The sequence below is a fragment of the Phlebotomus argentipes genome, unplaced genomic scaffold (assembly GCF_947086385.1).
Source record: "Phlebotomus argentipes unplaced genomic scaffold, Phlebotomus argentipes genome assembly contig_5, whole genome shotgun sequence".
Lineage (NCBI taxonomy): Eukaryota > Metazoa > Arthropoda > Insecta > Diptera > Psychodidae > Phlebotomus > Phlebotomus argentipes.
The window spans coordinates 9,311,097-9,326,460 of NW_026776165.1; the positions used below are offsets into that span (position 1 = coordinate 9,311,097).

Here is a 15,364-nt window from a genome sequence, read left to right on the forward strand (position 1 = left end):
TCATATGATTTAAAAGGCACTAAGTGGCGTGTGTGACACGTTGTTGCTTTTGCAGGTGAGAAGCCGTACGTGTGCACGTGGGAGGGGTGCGTGTGGCGCTTCGCCCGGTCTGACGAACTCACGCGCCACTACCGGAAGCACACGGGTCTGCGGCCGTTCTGCTGCAAGATGTGCACGCGCTCCTTCAGCCGCTCTGACCACCTCGCGCTCCACATGCGGCGCCACTAGCCAGAATCCCAGCCGCAGAAGCTGTCTTGCCACCGTTGACTCCCCTCGCTGTCTTCACGCTCTTTGCTGCAAATGACTGCCGGCCAATTTGTCTGCTGCGACTCTGTGTGTCACTGCGGAGATGCGATGCCGAGCAGATAAGCGTGTGATTTGCAGGAAGTGCCATTCCAACGTCATGGGTTGTCCAAGAGCCAGTTACGCACGCAATAATCCCAATTTGCATTGTCTGAGCAAAAGGGGAGACGGTAGATTTTGTGGTAGATGCTTTTCTGATGAATATGTTTCTTCTTCTGTCAATTTACTTAACGGTTGCATGGGCATTAATTATTAAATTATTATGTTTTGTACATTTTTGAACGCGGAGAAGGACAGACAAACACACTCACAAATTACACCAACAGCCACAGAATCCACAATTGATCGCTGGAGTGATGATGAAAATTAATAATATATTCGTAATATTTAAGCCAGTTTATGGGGCCAGTAATGAATTGTACAATAAATTATTTATTCTAGAAGAATGAAGCGGAGAAAGAGTGAAAGAGAGACAGAGTGAGAGACGAGAATACATTCTGTAATAATGATAGTAATTTTTGTATCCAGTGAAATATGGTCAGTTTTTTTTACTACACAAAAAAGAGTTAAGTTTAGATTATTTTTTTTTGTAAAATTGTAAGACCTACATTTTCCACAATTTTAGTATGTAAGTTTTATAGCCCAGAAATACTAGTTGCAATATTTTTTTTTCATTCCATCTAATGGTTAGTTTAGAGATTCTATTTAATTTTATAACACCGTATTAGGCGTAATTATTAATTATTTCCCAATTGGAGAAGCAATAAAAGTGTCCAATTAATTCAAGTGAAGCATTATGAGGTAGTACTTGAATGTAAGATCTGTAATATTGAATCTGTTGTGCGCGATTTTCCCTCTCAGATAAAGAGAGTGGCGAACATTTGAGAATTGGGAGGAAAAACAGCGACAAATTGACGGAAAACGCTGTGGATTTTTTTTCTTTGATACATTGCAATAAATCTCACTAGATAGTAATGAGGAGAATAGTTAAAATATGAAATATATTTCAATTATGTGCAGTTCGATTTATGGGTAAAACGTCCTCGAGTTGAACACATTAATAATCCCCAATTAAGACATTAAAAGACGTTACGATTTTATATCCCTCCTGCCTTTTAGAGAGAGAGTGAGAGAGAGAGAGAAAAAAACAGAGAAAAGAAGTATAACGTGTTATATGGAGAATAGATAAGGTATAAAAAAGAATGGTGCTAATTGATATATTCCCAATGAAAAGCATTAATGATAAATTCCCTTCTATTTCTTTTTCGATATTCTTCTTTTGAACCGTTTTATCGTTTGGTACAATGTAAATAAGACCCGATATGAATACTTTTTAAAGCTGTCTTGTGATATTTTTAAAACTAATTAATTACTCCGATGAAAATTCAATGGATAAATTTCAGTGTTTCTGAGGCAAAGAAGAAAAAAAAAACAAGCAAGATTAAAGAGAGGTGATTAGAGTGAGTGAGAGAGAGCTTTTGGAAAGCTCTTCAGATGAGATAAATTAATCTAATTAAGGCGAACTCACGTCTCAATTTGGAGGATCATTTTTTATAGTTGTGCAGTCAACGCACTTAAAAAACAATCATCTCAATATTCCTTTTGCAATTATTTGATCTGCGTGGTGATTTTTGAGTGCTCCCGTAAGCAATTACCCACGGATAATCTTGTGTAGATGAGAAAAAAGAGCATCAAATGTTGGGCGAGGAAAAAAAAGAGACAAACAGAGAGATTGATTGATTTTCCCCCAGAGTGAGAGAAATCTCCACTGAAACGAATAATTAATTGTATCGTTAAGTAATAATTCACACACACAAAATCGAGATTATAGGTAACAAGTGTAATGATTTTTTAATATCTTCTCCAATGTATTTTTACTACGTGTATTTTGTCCTTGTAAATTGATATTATTTTTTTGTCGTATTCAGAAATCTCTTGTACAATGTTGATTTTACAATATAATCTGATATAGAGTGTAATTTCCATCGCAAGACTTTTCTTTTCTCTCTTCGTTGGCGGATTATTTTCTCTACCGTAAAAGTTTCACTGAAATTTTCAACTAGTCATGAAACATAATAATTTGCTCGAATGGAAATCGCCGCGAAGTATGCAATATTGAGTGAACTTTCCCTCCAAACACTCCTGAGAGAAGAACATTGTTTCTACGGTTTCCTCACATTTTGCCTGAGAAAATTCTACAAACTCCTCCTATTTTGCACTCCTCGTCAAAATGGCAATAATTTGCCATTACTGCGTTGGCGAGCTGTGACAAAAAAGGCCCGCGATCGCGACATTGCGCGGATTTAACGATCGACAGGAGCGGAAGTTGTAAAATTTGTCTGCTCTTTATGCATTTTGCTGAGATATTTAATTGTTTCATCATGCGCGCGAGGGAGAATTTTCTGCGAGGAATTGAGGGCGTTTCCCAACGCTATCCAATGGGAAGATTCGGGGCAGGGTTCGGGTGTGTTCGGGTGGAAAAGCCAGCCAGCGATCTGCTGGCAGGAGAGGAAAAGTGCCGGTGTCCTCTAGTTGTGTGTCGGGCATTCGAGAGTGACGATCGTGCTTCCGTGAGATGGTTCAGAATGGCTCTCAATCGAGCATTTTCACCGAAAGTGATCTTGGATATTAGCCACGATCATCAGCATCACCACCTGCCCCAGATGGGCTATCCTGACGCCGGTGTGCCGCAGCCGATCAAGCTGGAGGCTGTGGAATACGACGGCATCGACACACTCAGGGCGCCTCCGTATCCTGACAAGGAGAACAACTACATGACCATTTATGCGCCGGAACCGCCGTGTGATTACTACGCGAGGAGTGACAATCATGAGCTCGCAATTCCCACAGTCCTGCCGTCACTGGCGACACGAAAGCGTCGCGAGCGCTTCGAGGAGGATCTGTTCGAGTGTCACGAACACAAGAGGAGTCGCTTCGAGAGCGATTCTGGCCACTACCTCGATCCCACTTTCGAGCCGAAGTTCTACCAGGCTCCGGATTACTACCAGACCGACATGCCATTCACCATGAAGACGCTCCTGCAGGAGGACAAGCCCTCGCCTGGCGACTCCTTCGATCTGCCCGTGATCTTTGACGATGACGTGGACGATATCAAGTCCACGGACAGCAAGGCCTCACTGTCGGGCAGTTCGCCGAGCAGGAAATCGCGGAAGCCGAGAAAGCGTCGGAAAATCGCCAAGGAGTCCAGCTCTGAGGAGCAACAGAACCAAAGAGCGATGGCGAATAACAGGGAGCGCCAAAGGACGCAGAATCTCAATGATGCATTCATGAATCTGCGAAAGATCATTCCAACGATGCCAAGTGACAAACTCAGCAAAATCCAGACTCTCAAACTAGCGACAAAGTGAGTAAAGAATGGTTATTTTAAGAATATTTCCTTCCGATTAGAAATGTTTGAAATTGGCTGCAATTGTTTAGTTGAAAATATTATATTTGAAATGGAAAATTGTAGTTTTATAAGAAGAATATTATTTAAGTCTATATTTCTGGTAAAAATTCAATTGAAATTAATCTTAAAATAATTTCATGCATTTAAATGATACGTTTATCACGCAATTAATTAGGAAGATTCAGTATTTCAGTCTAAACTTTCTTATAAATCCAGTGTTAAAGTGTAGAATTTATTACTTTTCGCAATTTCAATCCCTGACCATGTCTCAGAGGCATCTTCAGCTTCTTTTCGGCATGTCTTGGGAATTCCCACCATATGCAAAACACCCGCTTTTATTGTCCTATCTTAAACCGCCCGAAGGAGAAAGGAGTCCCGATGTCTGGAAATTCCCTGGGTTTTCCCACCTGCCAAGCGCAAATTTCTGGCACTCACACACTGTCGCTCCTAATCTCACACCTTTTCTCCCTTCTTCGCACCTTCGCAGGTACATTAAGTTCCTGATCGGGATTTTGACCGACAAGGAGATCTGCCTGCAGACGCTGGAGGAGAGGATTCGACAGGGCAGCGCGACCATTGCCCAGTCCGAGGGCCTCAGGACGGCCCTAAGCAGGGCCGAGAATAGGGGCGAAATTGCCCACGAGAAGCTGAGTCTCATGTTCAGTGTGTGGCGGATGGACTGTGATTTGAATCCGCGGCAAGATACGATCGAAGAGCGTGAAAAATGTGATCTGTGAATATATTTCAGTGACAAATGGATATTTTGTGCCGTCGGGAGGAATTTGAGGAGCTCAAGAGTGGCAAGGAGAAAGCATGTGAGGAAATTATATTAAGCATTCTAGAGTACTTAAGATTCAGTGTCATTTTACTATTTGTCTGAATCAAAAATCATTGAAGATATCATCAATTTTGTATGAAATATCATTCCAAACTTAATTGTACATAAAATTACACATAAGAAATGTCAGTGAAAAACTATTTATCTCAAGCAAAGAAGAGCCTTCTTGATGGAACTAAAATGTACGGGTTGAATGAAAAATACGTTTTCCTGCAGGGAAAATGTTACATTTCTTTACTGGAAATTTTATATAAAACAATACAGCTTGGAAACACATAATTTCTGTTATGATCTTACGAACTTATCCTTGATTATAAGTTTTGTGAAGAATTCCACAAGCTTCCAATCAATCCAAAATGTCACTAAACAACAGTCTGAAGGTTTATTTTTGCTACAGATAAAAAGCTTTTAGTGAATTGTATGCATAATGTAAAAAATAACGTAGATAAAATACAGAAAATGTCTTTTGATACTCTTATCAAGTGTGAAATCATTCGTAATAATATCTGTAAATCGCCGAAGTGATAAGTGTAAATAAATCATATTGCAGTAATGGAAGATAAAGTGTTTTCCTGGCCCAACATTTCCCCCCCTCGAACTCCGGGGGCAATTCTGAGAAATCCTCCTGAATCTCATTACTTTTTCTTCGCTCGCATTACAAAATTTCCGGCCATGGCAGAATGCTGAAAAGAAGGGCGAGAGTATCGCGTGAAGACGATCGGCGTCAGAGCCCCGGAAAAAAGTCACTGGAGCGTCGAGAGGCTGTGCAAAAGAATATAAATTGGAGGGAATATTTCAGAGATGAGCATTTTGGGAAGAGGCAAAATGATGACAGTTGTTTGCATATGCGCGCGCTCGCCAACTTCAAAGGGCGACTCCATGGCAATTTTCGGCGATCCTCCAGTGATCCTCACCCTGTTTTCTCAGTCTCTATCTTATGGCATTGGCAAAAAAAGGCCAGAGAAGATTCTTTTACTCTCGGAATGATGTATCATCACAGGATATGGAGCAATTATATGGCAAAGAGAGCAAGAAGATGCGGCAGAGCCAGAAAAATAAACCCCAGGGAGAGAGGCAGGCACAAGTGTTTTGTATTTGTGAAGTCTCTTATGCGAAAAAAGACTTTTTCATGCCATCCGAGGGCTTCTTTCCATACCCAAATGACGATGTGATCTCAAGAGGATTTCCTCGAAATTCCATAGCAAAGTCACGATTGTCAGCCTGGCAAAAAATACCACCCAGATCACTGCGAGCTTTTCCCAGCGCATCTGCCCCCGAATATCAAGCCGGCGAGAGGAGTGACCATGGCGAAGAGTCCTCAGCAGACACCCAAATTCCGTGCCCATTCATGTATTCGTGGTTGTTATTTCAACATGGCAGAAGTTAATTCAAAACAGATCACATTGTATTACGATCGCTGAGCATTAAAACTGACGCTAATGGCTCTTTTAATGCATACACACAGCGAAGTCTTCGACATCTTCCTGACTTTCGCTTCTCAATGGTCATTTTGTCTGTTAATATATTCATCTCGAAATAACATTTTATTGTGGAAATGAGCATTCAGGGTGTATTGGCCCAGGGAAAGTCTTTACATTTGGAATTTTGAGCTTTTTTGTGAATTTTTGTATATGATAAAATAGTAAATATATTTTGATGAGCTTGTTATTTGTTGTGAAATAAATAAAGAGACCAATAGTAAGCGAGAAAATTCAATGGGCGTGACTTCTTAGAATTTTCTTTCTGTGGAGAATATTAAGTACATTCTTGATTGAATGATATTGCAATCACATTTGACATGATCATGCTCAAGAAAATCCTGTGTCTTGACTCTAGAAAATTGACATTAATCTTCATTTGAGCGACTCTCCTCCAGCATTTCACCGTGAAATCCATGCCTTGAGGAACCACAATAAAAATGTAAAAATTTTCGGTATCGCATGACGTGATGAACACGTGTTCTTCACAAAATTTCCCCCGAATTTGTCACAGTTTCCAAAGTCACAATGATGAAAGAAAGGGCACCGCGCTCCTCTATCCTTTTGCTGCTCATCTCGAGGGCTTTTCCTGGGCACAATAATTCATATTTAATTGTGTAAAATGACACAGAAACACACAAAAGACATCACCGACGAAAAAATCCGTGCAAGTGAGCGGGAAAAGACGGGGAAAATGGGAGAGAAATGGAAAAACCTTTTTGGTAGGAGAACATCAAAGTCATAAATCACTTTTGATGATCACATCGCAGTTTTTGTTTAGTCTCCTCTAACTCTTCCACTCTCGCTCATTCACATTGGGAAACACAGTACAACTGCGTGGATAAATTTCCTGCGGAGAGAGAGAGAGAGAATTTTCCTGGAAAATATAATTTATGTGTCTTATCTCACGATCTATTGGATATTTTTCTTTCACTCTAAATCATTCTCACGGCAACTAATTTGATTGTGTCGTCAATGAAATATTCACGAACTAAATTAATATCTTATTAACAACGATGATTTTCCACACGCACTCTCTCGTAAAATCTCTCACACAGCACAGCGCATCTCATAAAGAATGATGCTATCAAGCTCACAGCTTAATTGATATGAACGATCGAGAATCCTCACGGCATTCCTTCGCAACTTTACGATGAGTGTAATTCGGAGGGAAATTCATGGCGAGAAGCGAAATTCTGGGCTGTGAATGAAAATGGAAAACTTCACAATGAATTAACTGATGCAGAGAGTGAAATGTCCACGAGAGACGCGCTTCTTCGTCGGCACGATGATGAGAAACTATGTCATAAAGTGCTCGTAATTTTGCGAAAAGTGATGAAAAAGACATAATTGCCAAGTCACCAGATATTGCTATGGAAATGTATTTTCACAGATCAAAGGACATCGCATTGCATGCATTTTCGCACTAATGTCGCACAACATTCTCTCCTTTAGCAGCATTCTGTTGTAGCTGCAAACTGATATAATTGATCTTCTGTCTATGCAAAGTCCCACAAATGCGTGATAAAGTAAAAATAGTGTTTTTATTGAAATTTTCTATGGGAAAATGCTCTTTCAGCCACTAAAAGTTCTCATCAGTCGCCAAGAGAGCAATTTTATACAAAAGATGTGACAGAATGTTCATTTCGAATGTGATGTTGATGCTCGACCTCCCCTCAATAGTACATGTCATCTTGTCCGGCCCTCTTGTAGAATGCCCTGGAGTAGTCGGCTGGTCCGCGGGGCGCGAGGAGCCCGAAGCATCCGCGCCGGTAAATGAGGACAATCATGAGGGATATGGGAATGCCCACCAAGATGCCGATCAGCATTCCCATGAGGATCACTCCGTCGTGCTCAGGGCGATGGCCGTACTTGTCAACACACCTCAGCTGCGTGTTCTCCAGATCGATCATCTTCGTGCCGCGCATCTCGATTGGATGCTCACAGATCACGTCCTCAAGCAGGCGCTCTGTGTCTCCGTGAAGATGTCCCAGGAGGCGATCCACCATCCACTGATTGCTGCAGTCGCAGAGCCAGGGATTGTGACGGATGTCTAGCACTTCCAGATGTTCCCAATTAGCCAGCATCATCATATCGATTGTGGTGAGGTTATTGTTGTGCAGATAAAGCTGGAGAGAATTCAGGGATTATTAGATCAAATCGTTTGGCTAGAAAATCGAGGGACTTACGTGAGTCAAATCTGGCCATTCCTCTCGAGAAGGATCCTCAGCTCCTTGGCGACTCATGGCATCGCCGTGGATGAAGTACAACTTGGGATTCTCACTCATCCTCAGGGTCTTGAGTCCAGTCAGACCACTGAAAGCACCAGCTTCGACTCTCTCCAGCAATGGCATGGATGAGAGGCTGAGGAACTGCAAATTGGGCATCAGCGCGAACTTTGTGCGATTTGTGCCCAAGCTGGGAATTAAGTTGTTGTCCAGATACAAATTCTCCAGATTCTTGGCAAATACCAAGGCATCGGGAATTTGCGTCAGAAGGTTGTCCGTGATGTTGAGGGTCTTCAGTGCGCGCGGTGTGTGCAGAAGATGTGGCGGAATACCACTCAATTCCATTCTGCTGAGGTCCAAGAACTCCAAATATCTGATGCTCGTGATGGCCATTTCGGACTGCGAATCAATCACCTTCAAAGACATATTGCAAAAGATTGTTAAATCCTATTGCTAGGACTGTTCCGCTCCTTTTTATTAACCTAGTTTAGTTTCATTTTCACGGTCTATCAAAGTACACTTTTGTTGCAATAAAATTCCCCATCGGAAAGGTGGAGCAAAGACATTTCAAGTCTCTCTTATCTTATTTGCTCGCGCTATCATGAAAATTTTTATTGCGATAGCAATAACTACGTAGTAAGTCACTAATGGTGACGAATTTCGTGAAATTTTCATCACTGCAACTTTGATGAAAAATAACTGACCTGAAAAGGATTTCCCGCCAAACTCAGCGATCTCAAGTGTGGCAAGTGCTCGAAGTTCTCCGATTTGAGAGCATGAATATTGTTGTTATCCAGCTTAAGCGTCCTCAATTTATTCAGTGGTTCATACTCATCAGGATCATAGTGTCCCTCAAACACATCGGGATTGATTGAGTTGATGTCCAGGCGATTGTTGGAGAGATCAAGATACACGAGATTTCGCAGCTCCTTGAAAGCCCTCTTCTCGATTGTGTTGATCTCATTGTGACTGAAATCGAGTTCTTGGATGGGCAGCTCAGGAAAAGCCGGAATCTTTGTCAGTTGATTCCTGGTGAAGTGCACAACGTAGACGCTAAAGCTCTTGTTAAGTGGTGTCCAATCTTCTGCCAACAGCATATCCCTGAAGCTCCTCTCGCTACAATCCAGGAGATTGGTGTCCTTGTCGCAGATGCACGAGGAACAGATCACACTGGAATCCTTTGTGTCATCCTTTTTCGCCGCAACTTCGGTCGTATTGTTGTCTCCTCCTGAGACAGACACAGCCAGGAGGCAGAGAAGGAAACAGGCCACCTCTCGCCTCATTTTTGGAAAATGCACTCAGAAATTGATAAAAGCTCTGCGGAGCTTTTCACTTATCACAGTCTCAGGGCGTGTCTCAGGTTAATTTTCACAAAAACCACCTTTTCCTCTGGATTTTCTATGCACTAATAACTAATCTCGCTGTGTTACATTTAAAAAACCTTAGTTGATCACCTTTTGTCACTTTCACCTGTAAAATTCTCCTCCAAATGGACTCAGGAAGGAGAGAAGATGGCTTTTGATACACTCTTTGGCAATTTCACAGTAGGAAATGATTCAACAGGTGCGCGATATCACCTGAAAATGCTGTGAAAAAGGTGTACGATTATCACAGTGCCACTATCTTATCAGTGCTTGAGGCCTCGATTTTGAGTTATCGCGCTCCGAAATGGAAGATATACGGAATGTGTGGAAATAAATTGAGTCAGTTCGAGGGAAATCAAGTGATTCAAAGGCTCAATTTTCCTGGAACACATGAGACAATAACATTCCCATGGTCGGGGAGATCCTTTGCCAGCAAACAAAAACGATGTCTGAAGCAGGAGGGCTGTCGCTTCTCCCTCGCATCTTTTAGCGCTTCTTCTTCCTCACTCAGCATTATTGGTGACTCTGTTTATAGAGCCACAATATTCCATTTTGTATGGCTATGAAGGCGCACCGAAGAAATGTTGGACGTTAGGCTTGAGCTGTGAGCAACTTTACTGAAATTTTATCACTCTGTGTGGAAAGTCTCCTTGAAATTGACTAGCAATGTTACCACAATTTCCTGAAATCTTCCCGAAAGCATCCAAAAGATTTGGGCGAGAGCGGCGGGAAATGGGGTGATTTCACAATGAATGGCATCCAAGAAAAATATTTATGAAAGGCAAGGAATGGCGCAAGAGAGGCGCAAAAGGGGGAAGAATCGTTGTCTGACATGAAGTTAATTAAGAGTATAGTGAGGAAAAAATCACATTTTGGAACTTTACACGCCTCGAAGACAGAGCGAACATCTGGTCATGTGGCAGGAGATTTCCCTCTTGTGGTGACTTCTCTTTTCCAGGCCAGAAATCTTCCCACAGCCTCGTGACGAGTGACGAGGAGGAATCTTCGCTTTTTCCTTTGCAAAATGCTCACAACAACGCCCATGACAGAGAGGCGTAAAATTTTGAAGCTTTAATTGCCCCCCCCCCCCCCAGTAATTCAATCCCGTTGAGCTCACAATTGATTTTTCACAAAATCACAAATAAACTCGCGTGAATTAAACAGGCGCTTTTCCATTTCCCAAGCCATTTCCTCTATACTGAGTGGCCCCAAGAAAACAGCGCAATGAAAACTGTTTAATTTGATGGGCCAGCAGAGAAAAGTTCAAGTAAATCGCTCATCATCTTGTGTGTCTTCTCAGACCCAAATCAAGATGAACATGTGTGTCCTCAGGCAGAAAAAAAACTTCCTTCATGAGCCACCAATTGTACCAAATGAAATTCAATACTCTGACTTTTCTACATCATCTTCTCTGTTTCACGTCTCTCCATGTTTAAATTTACCATTCTTGTGCATTTCCATGTGACTTCTGGCTTCTCCTATAGTGGAAACTTTAAAAGAACTTTTATAAACAGTCAAAAAAATCATGCTTTGCCACTGAGGAATTCCCGAGAAGTGTGAGGTTGCATGAAGAAAGGAATACTTCGAAGGCGCCTCCCGTTACGTTTCAGGAGGCGCTTAGGAAAAAGACCGAGGATTCTGCAATATATTTCCGACCTTTGTGCCTGCCAAGGCAGAGATCCGATTAGGACGCACAAGGTAAGTACAAACTCATGGGCTTCTCGGCAAACAGCGCCATAAAACAATTTAAGGACCACGTGTGGACGTGTTCGGGAATTCTGACACCTTTAAGGATTTCCCCATGGAAATTCCCAACAGGAGGGAATGGCCAAAGAATGGCTGATAGTGTGGCAAAATATCGGTGATTGGGAAATTTTTGCAAAAAGATTTTGATTGATTTCATAAAACGAAAATGATTCTAGCATGTTCATGCTTGCTTGTATATAAGAAACAAAAGAGAACTTTGTAAAAATACTTTGTTCATTTATTCATTCGGTATTGTAAATCTTTTCTCTTCTTCATATATAGGTATAGTTGTGTCTTAAATAATTTTCCAGAGAATTCGTTTAATATAATAAATACCATTTCAAATGTCACATGATAAAATTAATTAGGTTAATGAAGGAATATTCAACTCTATTAACACTTTAATTATTTCTTGCACATTTGCAATGCAATCATGAATCATTTCAGCGCAATTCAGATTCATTGTCAAAAGTATAAATTTATGATTAACTGGTTTATCGTTGTCAAAGTGGTTGGTAAACTTTAATCCCAAAGTCATGTGTTACCGTTTGCATACATATGTGCAGTTCACAGCGTTTTCTCGCTTCTTGCTTTTCCGATGTTTGTTATTGTCATTCAATTACCATCAATGTCTGTTGGCACAGTTTGTGAGGTAAACTTCACTTAATTCATTAGTGAATAAAATGATTTTCAGGATGAAAGATAAATAATTGTGTCTTTAGCAATTTACTAAATAGCAGTCAATTAATATAAAAAAAAATCAGGTGATTTTCATTCGAATGGTAAATCGTCATGAGAGTGTTAAGAACAAATCAATCCAGTTCGAAATGGAATGCAATGTCTTGGATTTAAATGATCGCAAACTGACTAACTTTAGGCGCATTTCCAATTGTGCGTTTTACAGCCGTCTAATGGATTTCTCGCGTAGTTATTAAAGAGTGATATGAATCTGGATGATCACTTGTAAAACACCTTCACTCCTTGTTCGGCCCCTTGAACTGGAAACGCGAAAACAAGTGTTGAAGTGCGGTGAGAGAGAGGAGAAAATTCACCTCACGTGCCCAGAGAAATTCGGCACAGATCACGAAGGATAAGCGCGCCGGAGATCAGTCCACAAAAGCGATAACCGCCCTTGGTATTAAAGTTGGGAGTAAATATTTCCCGTGAAATCGCCGTCGCCACAAGAAGGTTGCATAGCAAGGAGACCCTTTATCATTGCCGGGCCACCGCATTGAATCGCATTGAATTGAGTCTTTAAGCCACTTCGAGTGCCCATCAGCGGTGACACTAATGAAAGAATGCACGCCTTTTCGACGAGAAATGGGAAGAAATTGAGGAGATTGAGTAGATCAGACACAAGTGCCCATATTCGGTAGGCATTTATTAATCGAGATGCCATCAATTGCGCAATGTTTATGGTGAAAACATGGATGGGAAGCAATTAATGTGCGTCTGCGGGAGGGGCAATTTCGCCATGAGGTCATGAACGTCGTGGCGAGACATTTTTATTGGCGCGACACTGAGGCAGATGGAGAAATTTTTTGGGCTTGGACAAGCGAGATCTCGCGTGAATTCTTTCGTGGCATTTTTTTTCCATGCGCGAGTTGCATAAAGCAGAATTTGTGATCACATTCATTCAATTTTGCGAAAACCACGTCTCATTTTTATCGTTTTCATAAAGTAGACTTGACATGATAAGGCAGGACGAGGCTACAAGTGGTGGGATTCTCTTGAAGCAGTGAGTTGGGTTTTTCGTCTCTCTCATAAGATGTTGTTGGATGTACTTCAGAAATCTGCGTTGGCTTTCAAGCATCCGGTTTGTCTTCTCTGTGTTTATATGTGCTGTACATATGTCAATACTTATTAGACAGAATCGATGGGTTATTTTGCATTGTTGTGGATTAAGCTCATCAGATTTGAGGTGAAGTTAGAGGGAAGCACAAGGCTTTTAAATTGTGAATCGCTGTGAAAAGTTAAAAGGAAAAATGGAAGCTCACATAAAAGATGAGGAGGATTCTGATTTCTATATCCTCGGCTTGGCAATAATGTGTGCTGTATTCGTCCTGTTAATAATCCTAATTCATAAAATATTGAAATTGTGAAGTCTGTCAGTTGGTTGGAATGTAAAAAGTTTGGAAATTATATTAAAATTGACATTGTGCCACGGAAAATCAAACAGGTTACTTACGCGTGTTTCTTTCTACATTTTTAGATATAAGTGGAAATCCCGGAAGAATCCAACAAAGTGCAGAGAAGAAGGAGATGTGTGTGATGAATATTGGAAGCTCCGCCCAGCGTGGAGCCCCGCCCACTCGTTGTGTTCTCACTTTAAGCAAATCTCAAATAAACGGAATAATCTAGCGCAATTCATCTACAGTATCAGTGGAGAGTCGTCGGGTAAAACAACAAGTTTAAAGACCAAGAGCCATAAGATACTTGAGGCACTTGAAATCACGTGTGATTATTCTTTTGGCACTGTGTGCTCCACACGAAAAAGTCCATGACGCAATTGTGATCAGCAAGAGGAACGGAAGAATTACGGCGTGTGGAATGTATAAAAATGAAAGAACTATGTAGAATTCTATTGATATTCATGTGCCACACTCAATCAAGCGACCCTGTTTGATGTGTGGAAGTGAGGAGCCACGAGTGATCTCCAGTTTAGGTGTCGAATTTGAGGTGTCAGTCTCCGTCAATATTTATCACAGCCGCGCCAATTGTTTGTCATGATGTTGAGAATTTCCCAAAAGATGCGACAGGACCTCGCGTGGCTCAAGTGGCAAATATTGCTGGTCTTCCCTTTGTTTCTCGTATACACCCAAAAGCGTTTCTACATGTGGTGTTGAAAGTTAATTTGCTGCTTTTTGCCATCCGTCAAAAGCTACACAGACTTTGAGGCAATTCATAATGATGAAAAACGCACACAATGAGTTAGGGTTTAAGGAAAAAATCTTACGTTGGAAGATATTGACTATTAAAGAGCAAAAAAAGAGACTTGTTGCAAAATAATGTGCTGTTCACAAAATTAACCAACCTTGGCGGTATAAATACACTTGTCCGGAGGTTGCTCTAAGGTTCATTTCGCATGAGACAACATGGTGTTCTGCTATGCACAATATAATTATATGTGTTTATTCATTGACAAAATGACTTCATTTCACTCAGAGGCACGAGGACTTCTTCATAAAGAGATGATGACACTTTAAATAATGGAGGAGGAGAACAGAAATCATTGACTCTCTATTTCCCGAAGTATTCTTGAAAGAAGATTAACCAGTTGAAACCCGATTTCAGTCCTGAACTGACTAGAGATTTTAATGGGACACGAATTCTTTAAATTTATCACCGTTTTGTCGAAATGCTCAACAATCTGTACAATGTACACTTTGCCTTGAATGCAGTATTTTTGTACAGTTCTGCTTGAGATTTTCAAGTTCCCAATATAGAGACTTCCGGGTGCTTAATTTGAAGCAATAAGCTGTTAGTTGACTAATTATTACATACTGTATAGTGTGGAAATATTATATTTTTCCGGCATAAAAATATGTTTTGAAATCAAACACCGTAAAAATATTTTGAAAAATCTCTCTTTTATCCATATTTACAATACGCGAGAGCCCTTCAGAAGTTGATAATAAGTGTTGTAGTGATTAATCTCCCAACATCTTTCACTACTCAGGAATTGTATTGACAGCAAAAAGAGGTGAAAAGAATTGATGAATTTTTACCAAATTGTACGCTTATGCAACGGTGCAATTACCTTGCGATTATCCAAAGTGGAATCTATCAATTCTTGCCGGACGTTTCGCGCCGTCACGAATGTTTTGAGATGGAAAAATGCAAAAAAATAGGAGCGTGAATGACGTTGTGTAAGTGCGATGGCCCGCTTTGAGGGGAGTTAATGATTCTCTGCCTTGACAAGTTTCTGCTGGGCGCTCTGTCATTAAAACACAGCTCAGGGAGCCAATGCCGATGCTGGTGTGTGTCACTGAACTGGA

The 15,364-nt window shown here is 41.0% G+C and overlaps 2 protein-coding genes across 2 annotated transcripts in view; one reads left to right on the forward strand and one right to left on the reverse strand.

Annotated features, from left to right (window-relative positions):
- Positions 1-2,273, forward strand: part of LOC132266079 (Krueppel-like factor 1) — a 36,185-nt gene extending 33,912 nt beyond the window's left edge. Inside the window, exon 6 of the mRNA XM_059766916.1 lies at positions 56-2,273. Coding sequence (XP_059622899.1) covers positions 56-228 — 173 coding nt within the window. The 3' untranslated portion in view covers positions 229-2,273. The remainder of the gene's footprint in view (positions 1-55) is intronic.
- Positions 2,274-7,546: 5,273 nt separating this feature from the next.
- LOC132265606 (leucine-rich repeat-containing protein 15-like) lies at positions 7,547-9,835 on the reverse strand. Its single transcript, XM_059766339.1, has 3 exons — positions 8,961-9,835; positions 8,218-8,670; positions 7,547-8,157 (listed from the first exon to the last, which is right to left on the reverse strand). Exons 1-3 carry the CDS (start codon positions 9,537-9,539, stop codon positions 7,705-7,707), a joined length of 1,485 nt encoding a protein of 494 aa, XP_059622322.1. The 5' UTR covers positions 9,540-9,835; the 3' UTR covers positions 7,547-7,704.
- Positions 9,836-15,364: the final 5,529 nt, after the last annotated feature.